The 12055-nt window shown below is 43.0% G+C and overlaps 1 protein-coding gene across 2 annotated transcripts in view; it reads right to left on the bottom strand.

Annotated features, from left to right (window-relative positions):
• RIC8B (RIC8 guanine nucleotide exchange factor B) overlaps positions 1-6771 on the bottom strand; it is a 40088-nt gene extending 33317 nt beyond the window's left edge. For both annotated transcript variants that reach the window (XR_008732429.1, XM_055711768.1), the window contains exons 1-2: positions 6616-6771; positions 3501-3548 (exon numbers count right to left, since the gene is read on the bottom strand). Coding sequence is in view for 1 of the 2 variants with exons in the window: in XM_055711768.1 (XP_055567743.1) it covers positions 3501-3548; positions 6616-6702 (135 nt within the window). In the remaining variant the exon portion in view is untranslated. The remainder of the gene's footprint in view (positions 1-3500; positions 3549-6615) is intronic.
• Positions 6772-12055: the final 5284 nt, after the last annotated feature.

Below are 12055 nucleotides of genomic sequence, written 5' to 3'. Positions count from 1 at the left end.
ACACTAAGTTGGAGCCAGTAGAGTAGAAACCAGGTAAGTACTACAAAAAGTGAAGCAGACAAAATGTAAGGAGTTGAAAAGGAAATATGGCAATCACGAAGACCCTGCCATTTCAGATAAGAACATGGCTGATGAGTAATATTCTTACATTTGGCTGCTGCTTCCTTTTTTACCCCCCTTTCTCCCCCAAACTCAGCATCTTCATCCAATTTAATAAGTCAGTTTGGGTTCCTCTCTTGGTCTTTTCCTGTTTTATCACCTAGGCAAACGGTGCTGTAGCTCCTTCCAGTTGTGGAATGCTGTGGCTAACTAGGGAACCAGGACTGACAGACATTTTCAGGACACAAAGAGTGCTGTGATTTTCTTACCATTTTAAGTCTCTAAACAGCACAAATGCGTTGCTGCTACAGAAGCAGGATTCTGACCTCTCAAGGTACAAATAATGGAGAACAAAGCTGTTAAATAATAAGAAAATGGTTCTAAAAAAAAAAAAATATCTTCCTTTTTGTATTAGGACATGTGAGGCTTGAGCTGAAGTGCCCACTGTGCCACATCAAGAGGGACATGCTATGCCAACACCTCTCTCCAAGGCGACTGCCCAGTCAAGTTATCAGATATTCATTTTCTGGAGTCGATTCCAGCATAGACCTAAAGAACCAACTGTTTGTGTGAACCATGCCAAGCTGCTGGAAGTGTTGTTTTGTCCCAGCAAAACACCACGAAGAACTTCTTGGCTGGCTGAGACAAACAGAGCTGATTAAGGCAGTGTGGTTGCTTCAGAGGAGCTTAATTTCAGCTGCTATCCCAGAACATTTTTACCTCTGGCTGGCAATTTCTGTACTGTTTACACACACAAACTGAAAACAGGCTTTCAGAAATTCTTATTTTTTTATCAGAATATGACGTTAAGAAGGAATGGCACCAGCTTGATCTGCCTGGTATCTGAGTAGACCTTACAGTACAACGCAGGTTGCCAACTGATAAATATCAGTATATATTTATATAACACCCATCGTATAGGCCAATACAAACACATGCATCATTAAACAAAACAACAAGGACAAGTAATAGCTCACATTACAATCTTCTGCTTTTTATTATCCTGTGATGTATTAAAGTCCTGTGGCTATGTCCAGATAGACCAGCTTGATAGCATTACCTCTCTTCCTGCCTTCTAGGGGACAAAACCTACTTTCCTCCTGGAGTTCAGTCAAACTCACTGTTGATTCAGTTCACAGCCTCAAGCATCATAATTTCATAGCCATATTACGGCAGAACAACTGCTGCTGTCCCGTTTACCCAGCTTCTATAGTCAAGCCAGAGTTTTGACCTTCCTGTCTTTTCTATTTTACAGCATGGCACTGCTACATATGGGTTCTCCTCTCCCCGGGCTAGAAAAGTGTAAAGCACAATTACGCCTATGTTACAATACAATTACACTACAGAAACAACCTTGCTATAATTCTAAGGTCATGGCTGAAGCCATGTGGTGAGGCAGAGGAAAAGAACTCGCATTGCTATTGTTGATCTTTTAATTGCACTCTTGCATAGACGTGAACGACTTACAACAAATTCTGTGAGACTTGCTGGAGCAAATAACTAAAAGCAAATTTACTCCTAGGCATGAACAAATCCAATATGCCACAAGAGACTGGTAAGAATTATAGATTGCATTCATCAAGTTATATGGCAAGTTTCCAATGTTTCTCTGTATTTGCTCCCATAGCTGAACTTCAAGTCTACTACATGACTTCATTATGGATTGTGACTGTCTAAAATCTTTCACTGCAATCATTCTAAGCTAATAGCAGCAGAACTACAAATACTATCCACTCAAGTGTATTTTAGTATTACTAAATTAGAAACTGAACTCATTTCTGAATTAGCATGAAGCTACATCATGCAGTCTTCGAGCAACCTCCATTAATTTTGGTGATAACTTCAGTAGTTTGCTCTCACCAAGAGTGTGTACTATTTTACCTTTCAATTGAAAGCATTTTTATTTTTTACCTTAACTGATGACAGGAGAGTGCTCAATGTTTTACAGATACTAAGGGTATCGAGCATATGCAGTTGAGTATCTGTTAAAAAAAACAGAGCAACAAACCAAAACCAACCACACAGAGAAAATCCTACACACCTCCACTCTCCCAGCACTCATTGTCTTTGCTCAGCATTCGCCAACTTGGCTTCTATTATCCTTCCCTATGTTCTCAGGTACCTAGCATTCAGTTTTCCAGACTAGACACTTCCTCATTCTCAATGTAAAAAGAAGGAGAAAGGATGGGGAGGGAAGAGAGGGAAGAACACAAACACAATGGAAAAAACAAAACAAGATCCCATTTGAGTTCTCCTATAAATCAAAAAGGACATACACAGTCCACCACATCACCGAACATCAGCTTCAAACAAAATCATAGACAAAGCCAAGGTAAGAGGTCTTTGAGTCATCCATGTAATAAGGAATTGTAACTTAAGATTACAGCACACATAACTGATGATTTTGCAAATGCAAAGGACGGAGAGACTTATCAACCCAACCATTTATCAGAAAGACTTAATACCTGAAAACATTTAGATTTTGCAAAATCAATTTTTTTTGTGTCCAATTTAAGACAAGCTATCCTTGCAGGAATCTTGCAAGAACCTTTCTGCAAGAAAAAAAACTTCAAGCTTGAAATCAGAAATAGCAGGAACATGCAGCCTCATTCACTAATGAACACTTTCTGAATAAATATACAAATCGGCCCAAAAACTAGTTAGAGAAAAGAACAGCGGGGTCTCGCCATTACATATTACACCATAAAAATAACAACAGGAAGAAAAAGAAATCTATGTCCAAGCTTTAAATGCAAGGCTGTGGATGGGTCTAAAGGGACCTGTTCAGCCCCAACACACCTGTAAAGCTCCATTCTATAACACAGAAACAATTTCCATGTTTGGAACCTGACATGCACAGTACACATTCTGCTGCTTACAGCTACCTTCAGATTAACAGGCTTCTGTACCTCTGTCTCTCCTACAGCTCCATAGCTTTCTTCTGTACTTATCCCCTTCAGCTCAATCTCCAATATTCTTTAATTATTAACACAGACAAGAAATACATCTCTAATATTGCTACCTGCTGAGGAGAAAAATGGAAAAACGCATTGCAAAATTTTTTGATTAAAAGCAAGTATCAATACTCAGTATATACAAAAGAGTATCTTTATTCCTCCATCCCATCTCAAAACCTGTACCCAACAAAATTATTTATGGGCTTTTCTGTTACTACTTTTATTCAAGACAGGTGTTTATATTAGGGGAATTTGCTTTTCTCTTTCAGAAAAAAGGGGAATGGTAGGTGTCATGTCTTTGCACTGAAGAAACAAGAATTAATGCAGAACTTTATAATCACTACTTGCACCATTTCACAATGGCAGCTAAGTTAAGATAATACTTTGCCCTTTTTATACTTCTAACCAGAGTAGGTACGCAGCTCAATAGCCTATTTTACTCACCTTTCTTTTGTCTTCATCTTCTGGATCAAATCTGAAAATGGTCCTATTCTGTAAAAAAAAAAAAAAAAAAAAAAGTTTGCATTTGTTACATGAACATCAGCTACCAAGTATGTAACACCCGCAAAACCATTGCAAAATTTTAAAAGTCTGGTTAAAACCAGCCTCAGATAACGAGGCCATAACCATGTTAACTGATGTCCTTTTCCCATTCTACCCAACTGCAAGAGCTTCAGTAAGTGGCTCCAACTAACACTTTCAGAATTACTACTGGTGCAGAGCAAGCCTTTATCTGTGAGCTGTGTTTCTGATGTGAGTTAACAACCTCATGCATAGCACTTCACAGAGTGAAAAACATTAGCTATAGCCTTGTGTTTACAAATATCTTATTACTCAGATTATTCGCCAAGCACTTCTTGTTTACAGGCTTCTGAATGCACTAAGCCTAAAGGGTCCCAAACCAGAACAACTGTACTACAAACCCACCCAGAAAACAAGTAGCACAAACCAAGTAAGTCTTACTACAAAACCTACCAGTTTTCATATTGTGGCAATTTCCAAAACACACTCTCTGGTACAGCTGAACATGAGATAGACATGGTCTAACAATGAGTACTTATTTCCTGTTAAACACTTCAAATAGTAATTGAGTCTAGTTCCACGTTAGTACCCTGAAGTATGTTATTAGTGAAAAATTACTTATATGGCACAAAGTTTATTCTGCCAGTCAAAGAAAGCAGTAATACCAGACAGTTATTTTAAGGACATTTTAAAACTTCCCAGCTAAATGAGTAAGCATGAAGAACTGCTTCTAAAAAAATAAAATTATCAATTTTTATTACTTCTAATATACAGCTTGCTACATCATGCAAGTGACTGAAAAACAAAAGTGACCCTCCATAGCACATTAGCAGGCCTCTTGCCTTTCATGACACAAGCTCACAATTACACTGAAAGGCCTTGGACATCTACCCTGCCATCAAGGTTTACCAATATCAGTTAGATCCTTGAGGATGGCAGGAAAGTAATTACTCTCCTTTCTCCTACAGGGCTCCCACTAACACTACTGAACAACACAAGTTCAGCAAAATGCCAGCCAAAAGCAGGTGAGTATTAAGTGATGACCAATTAAACAACAGAAGGCAATCTTTGCATTTGCACATTAACATTTTTGGAAATTTACAACAGAAATGTAGCAATAGTAAGTAGTGTAAATGCTGGAGGAACAGATTCAGAAGAATCACTGCAAATGGGACAGCACAAGGGAGCAAGAACAGACCTATTAATTACTCTCATTGTAGTTATTCTATAGCCACCTGCACCTTCAAACTACACTTAATCCATCCTTTCTCTTCAACTAAAGCATATTTAAATTGTTATTTGGGAAAAAAACTAAGGAAACCTAAAGCACAGAAGAGGCATGGGCAAAGATCTGGAACCTGGAGTACCCTGCCCACCCTTTGCTGGCCCACAGGCAATATACCTTAGTAACACACTGCACAGAAAGAGAGATGTAGGAAACATTAAGGCAAACTTCTTAACAAGAAACACAATAAAAGAAATGTCATATTGAGACAGTATTAAAAGAGTTCCATGCCAACTTCAAAAGAAGCATTTAGTTGCACGCGTAACTCCAAGACTCCATTCAAAGACTTGAAATGACAGAACAGAAACACCACTAGTTTTCACTCGGTCCTTGAGAATTCAACTTAAGCCTAAATAAATTCATCTGGGGAAGCTGCTGAGAAGGCACAAAATCCAGTACAGCAAAATTATGAAATGTTTGTCTGCACTTTTTGTCTGATAACATTTAACAAAAGGTTATTTTCAAGAGTCAAATCAGAAGATAAAAAGGTTCCCTCAATCAGAATCCTTCCTCTATACCTTAGAGGTCTGCGAATTAAGAGATGTGTCTAATGAACTCCAGACCTATCAATCCTTCAGAAAAAGTGTCCTGCAGCTGCGTCAATCTCTGCATTTGAATTTCATGTGCACAAAGGCAGCCTACGTATAGACTGTTGCTCAAGCTTCTTCTAGAGGCTCATTTGAGTGAAGATATCAGTTACTGCCGTTGTTAAGACTTAAAAAATACTGCACATAAGACAGCAAACTTCAAGCCATGTCTTGGAGACTAAAGAATAAACTTCACCGGTCCACATTCATTTGGCTTTTCCCCTAATCAGAGCACTAGGAATCTTTAACTAAAAACCTCGTTTGTTCCTGTAACAGATTCCTAAATTTCGGCAGATAGTCAGTTCAACACAACTGCATTTAAATTACATCCAAAGCAAAACTCTCAGTACCACCAGTCACAGAAGTATCTATGCAAAGGACAGAGACAAAACCTGATGGGTTGAGACGTGAGCTGTGCAAATAGACTATACTGCTCTACTAGAACCTAGGTATCAAAATGACCCTACCAGAGACGGGAAATAAATAAAACCCACCTAACTTCACTCCTATTTCTACTTCCCAACATTACTGGGAAATCCCTTCACTTCTTGACTTAGCATACGCATATCGTACTGCAATGGCAGTAGACACTAATTAAATTTACTCTTTAATACCTAACGGGTTGAGCTTCCAACGCTGACATAACCCTGCTTACAGATGGCTACCCTTTTCCCTTTGCTGGGCCAGAATCAGGAACACCAGGCGAGGCCTGGCAGCCCATCTCACACAGGGCCCTCCCAGCGGAGAGCAGCTCCTCGGCTGCTGCCACGGCCGGTGCAGAGGCCTCTGCCCCCCGCACGGCAGCGAGACCCGGCGGCAGCGGCCTGCCCACCCAGGGCACATCGGCCGGGTGAGCAGGCACACAGCCTCTGTTACTGCCCGGCCTCCTCCCCCAGGGATATGCAGGTTAGGAGGTTTCTGAGGCAAACTTACGCTGTGGAACAGCTCTTTCCACAGGCTGATCGCCGATAACCCGCTACGCTACACGTCTGGCACGTAAAGCCGAGGCCAGCCGGAAGGCGCGGGGGGCCCAAGCCTGGCGGCGGGCTTGATCTACCCGCCACACGGCTGGTTTGCGCTCCCGGCCAAGTCTGGTCTCCCCCGGCACTGCCCTCGCTCACCACCCTGGTACTGCTGCGCTGTTCCCTCCCCAGCGGCCCGTTACCTCCTCGTTGTACCGCGCCAGGACCCGCTCCACCGCCTCGGCGCTACCGCGCCCCTCCACGGCCTCCAGCACCGCGCCCAGCTCCATGCCCGCCGGCCGCCGCCCGCTCCTCCGCCGGCAGCAGCCGCCGCTCCGCCGCGCCCTGACCTCCCACCCCGCGCCCCCTGACGTGACGTGACGCAACGGTCCCCTTGGAAACCGCCCGGACTGGCAGGCAGTCCTCGAGAGCTATTGGCTGGAGAGGGCGGCGCGGGCAGCCCCGAGCTCTCCTATTGGCTGCCATCTCGCCCGGTCCCGCTGGCTGGAGACAGCGACGAGCGGACTACGACTCCCAGCATGCTAAGCGGGGGGCCCTGCGGCGCGCGGCGGGATCTGCGGCGCTCTGATGCCGCGGGGCACGCTGGGTGCTGTAGTCCGCGGCGGGCAGCCCCAACGGCGCCTGGCGAGAAGGGCGGCGGAGCGGGATGGAGAGAGTGTTCGAGTCCCGAGGGGCCGCGCCGTCCCGGAGAGCGCCCTTGGGTTGCTTGGTGGCACGAAGCACACACCGACATATGCCCTCCTCGTTATGCCTGTCCATTTGTGCGCTGTCTGCGACTTGCCCTGTGCTTACCGTGCCTGTCACAAGGCAAACAGCGTGCCGAAACAAGGGCTGGCCACTTTTGCTCAAACTTTTAGGCAAAGCGGTGACACCACAGCATTTTGCAGTGCCTTCACTGCACCTGCCTCTGAGCCCAGGGCAGACACTCCAGTGTATGATGGCGGCAGGGCTGCCTCCCACCCCCACCCTGCCCGCCGGCCCTGCACAAAATGGCACCTGCTGGCAGCCTGAGCCCAGGGGCAGTGCAGAGCAGAATCAGGGCTCCGGTGTCATTGGGCCTCCACCACTGGCAAAGTCCGTGTCCGTTGCCTGATGTGAGCCTTCACTGTAATGTCTGGCAGCAAAATAAACCCCTTTTGCTCAAGTCCAGCCCAGCCAGAGTGGTAGTGGTGGTACATGAAAATTCTCCATTCCCATGTGGAGACAACCCCCCTCTCTGAGGGACAGCATGGCTGCCTTCCCAAAACTGGCCATGTATCCTTTCACAGAGGGGTCAATATATTTTTCAGAAGGTGCTGATGTGGGTGTGAGCAACCGGGGCGGTGCGGAGGAGAGATGCCTGCACCAGGCCGCTGCTGTGTTCGGGATGGCGGGGGGGCTGCATGGCAGAGCCTGCCGCAACGGGGCAGAGGTACACTACATCTCCGAAGTGCTTTGCAAGACTGTAGGTTTAAACTACATTGAGAAGACATGTAGTATTTGCATAATTATGGTGCCCTATAATCAGAATTCACTGTCCAGAGAGCAGAAAGCAGTTTCTTAAAGTTAACAAACCCTCATGATAATAAAACTTCGGGGGAGATGTGGCCAGTCTCTCCTTGAAGTATTTATTCCTTCAGCAACAATTCAGGAGGTACTCTGTGGTCATGAAGATAAACCTTTCATCTCAGACGATCAGCTCCATGGCAGAATATACCACAGGGGCAGCGAGGTTCCATCTGCAGATGAGTGGTGGCTTCGCAGGGGCAGTGAGGTTCCATCTGCAGATGAACGGTGGCTTCAAAGAGCGCTGAAGGTGCCAAGACACGTCGGTATATGCCTCTGTGTGTTTAAGATGCAGACTCAAACTAGGATCTGAATTTTCTGGTTAGGGGTTTATTGCCACAATGGGTTGAACTGAGATACAAAGCCAGAACAACATGGTCATTGGACTGCAAGGAGTAACAAAATCCAGCCCGAAATGCGTAGCCATTTCTTCTGAGTCAGGTCTGTGTGTGTGCTAATGCAGCTTTTAAGAAAAACCCAGCAAAAATAATCCTTAGCTTGTTTGATTTACAAATCTATAATAGAGCATAAGCCTGCCTAGATTTACTTACAGCACAGCAAAACACTAATTTCTCTTGTACATAGCCAATTAATTTTTTTAAAATTAAAAATCCTAAAAAATAAAGACTAGGAAACTGTTACTGCCCTTTAAAGGCACATTGTTATTCATCATCAGTGCTTTTTAGTTTCCACTTTATGTAGCATATGAAGGATTAGGATCTCAGTGAAAGAGGGGGACAGATTGCATCCTCTACCAAAGAACTGCCAGACCTTTTCAGATGGGTGCATACCATGAGCCCTTCCCATGTTAGTCAGCTTTATCTAAACGTTCCAAGCAATGTCTGCCCCTGAATTTCATGGGTTTCAGGGTCAGTCACGAGAGAATTGTGGGGCTAGAGAGGTCAGAGGCCATTTTTGTCAAAGGGTGGTGACCTTAGCAGCAAGAGGTAGCCTGACAAAAACAGGATTCATGCTAGTGAATGGAGTTCTCACTGCTCTTCTCCCGCTGAGTCTTTTTTTCTACCTGGTAATGAAAAATCTTGAAGGATTGTAATAGCTTTTTATGTGCATATATACATGTATGTTTGTTTGTGTGTGTATACATCTATCTAAAAATATTATATATGTTATGTTAGTCATGCTATAATATACATTACAAGATACTGTATTGTATATATTACGTATTATCTATTTTTGTTGTATGTTTTAAACTATGAGGAAGATTACAGTTTTAATAAAACGTGTATTTGTTGTGAGAAGACAGAAGGTGAGCGAGAAAAAAAGAAAAAGAAAAAAGTAGAAGAAGGGAAGATAAAGTGAAAATGACATTGAGTATTTTGGCATGTGGTATAAAAGCTTCTTCAGAAAGATTTGTGTAGTCACGTATTTATATACACATAAATATATGGCTAGGCAAGAAACAGCAGTTTCAGTTACCATGGTCAAGGGAAAGGCTTAATTAACAGGTTGCAGGCTCTGACTCAGGAGATTTTGCAGTTTGTACAGGGATGATTTAGGAGATCCTTGCTGCTAACTGTTGGAAGAAGGGTTCGCCAGAGTCAAGAAGATGCTCAATATGAGTTATGCATCTTGCTCAACTTTATTAGTTTCTAACACTACTTATATAGAACCGATACACATGCATATTCGTAAAGCAGAAATATAATTGGTTAGTAGTCTCTAAATGCACGCGGTTCTCACACCCCTAATTATCATGACTAAAATAAGCATTCTATCCATGTAGCTAATTGTGTTGCTATGCTTCAGCCTTGTAGTTTGTTACTCCCTATATTCCCATACCTCTCCCTATCTTTCTTGGCCCTGCACCTGCTTTCCCAGCAGCTGTAGCTTGTTACAGCCACGGCCTGTTGGCACAACATAATTACTTGGTCTCAGGATTCAAGAATAGCTCAAGGCTACCTTTCGTGTTAACTTCAGCACAGCAACTTCAGTACAGTTCTGATTACAGGCCTATTCTAATACCGGGCCTGGATTGTGCAGATCTTCAGAGATTCTAAGGCCATGCTTCTGCAGCCATTCTTCTACAGCTAACCAGCCATTCTACCCAGAGGTTATCATCCTCTTATGAGCCACTGCACTTCACAGCCTGGTATATACCCTTGTGACCTGAAAGTCATGGTAGTTTATATTAATAAGGTGGGCTCTGACCTGTGGTTGTTGAGGAGGGGACCTGCTTTCCCTTGCAGCGCTTCTGATGCAGGTGGTGATGGTGACCTCTGTAGAGCTGTGTTCGGTAATCTATGTATTGCTCCCCGTGAATGTCCAGTTTAAATTTCAAAGCCCTCATCAGGAAGCAGTTCAAAGGTAGTTGGAAGTGCACATGCAGACTCCTATGGTATCAACACAAGTTTCTAAATTAATTAAAAAGAAAAAAGGAAAGAAAGACTGTGGAGGTTCTTTGCAAAAGACTTTCAGGGCCTTATGGGACTGATGATGTTCTGTGACTTTTTTATGAGCACTTTTGTGGTGCTGCTGTTGGTCAAAATTCCCCCCCAGGACTTTGCACACAGTGTTGCAGTTCCCCACTCAGAAAGTCTTTATTATTTATGGGGCTGACACTGTGTCTGATATCCATCCTCCTTCCTGAACAGTCTCCCTGAGCTCTTGAAATCAGGGTAACTGAGTTGTCCCCAAATGTGTTGAAGGTTATGGCACGTTTGTTTATTAAAGTAGTGTCATTTTCTCTTCTCTTTCGGTCGATGGGGATTAGACTTTATTTGGTTTTACAAGTTACTGTGAAAAATGTAGGAAGTGCTTCAGGGTTCCCTTGAGTAGTGCAGGGGTTCGCCTCCATCCTGATCCTTCCAAAGACACAGCTTTGACTCACTGGTCAGTTCTGCCCACAAACGGCTCCCCTTGGAGACACCATGGCACGTCATGGTGAGCAGTCCGTCAGGTAACTGGAGGTTGATCAATGTTCAATAATGAATGAGTGCACAGGATCACAGTGGGCTCTTGGCAGATGCAATGCAATGCAGATATTTGGAATTCACTGGAGAAGAGAAAGTAGATTTTTCTATTCTAGTGACACTGCCTTTCTCATACTGATTTGTCACATTCTTGATGAGACAAATATTTCTATGCTTGTTAATAATTAATTGGCCAAAATCAATGCTTTGATTTAAACATCTTCAATAACAAAAGTAGGACTTTGGTCTCAAACACATCAAAACTCCAGCTGCTAAAGACTGGCTACGGAAAAAGCTTCCTCACATGACTTACTTTCTTCACATGTAGACAATTTTGCCTGAAGGTAATCTGAATAAGAATAAAATAGATAAGATAGCCTATGCCTGATCTCCCTTGTCCTTAATAAAAGTGAAGAATAAAAGTATATAAGTATATGGGGTAATAAAACCAGCTGAGAGAGGTAAAGTTTCAGGAGGTCTGTGACACTAACTCAGGAAACAAAATTTCATCACGTACCTAAAGGTGGAGATAAGGTCCTAGTGTGTTTCTGAAAATCCCACCAGGACCTTGGCTGAATATTTAAGAGCCTGGACAGTTGCCAGACCTGGCCTGGAACATCCTTCCTCCCTCAGCCCTTGCAGATTTTCAGTGCATTCCTCTAGTTACTTTAGACCCCAAACTCTACCAGTTTACCACTAGTTAAACATGCAATGTTATGAATTTTATGAAATCTGAGAATTTTGCCACATTATTTACTTACCTAAGGAAAAATTACTTCTCCATTTACTGTATTCCAGCAGCAACATGTTTGTTACAAGGTAGTGAAAAGGAGAGAGCACATCTTACCTGCCTCAGTGAATATAAAGGCTTGGGTGAGCAACAGCAGCAAGGCTTAAACTGAGCAATACTGAGTCATCTATCCAGTCATGGCCATGCACAGTTTGTAGCTGCAAGCACAGGTGTAGGGCTACAGTGACTGTAAGTTATATATATTCTCAAGTCCTTTGTTGAATAAAATCATACATGGTCAAATTTAGGATTTTTCTTAAAGTTTGCAATATATTGAAGTTTCTGTATTTAAGTAAATTTAAATGGCTTCTATTTAATTTCAAGAACTTTATTTGAGTGTGAAAATCCCTCATATAT

This window comes from Falco cherrug, chromosome 5 (assembly GCF_023634085.1).
Source record: "Falco cherrug isolate bFalChe1 chromosome 5, bFalChe1.pri, whole genome shotgun sequence".
NCBI lineage: Eukaryota > Metazoa > Chordata > Aves > Falconiformes > Falconidae > Falco > Falco cherrug.
The sequence above is the reverse complement of the archived record's forward strand: the minus strand, read 5'-3'. Positions and strand labels throughout refer to the sequence as shown.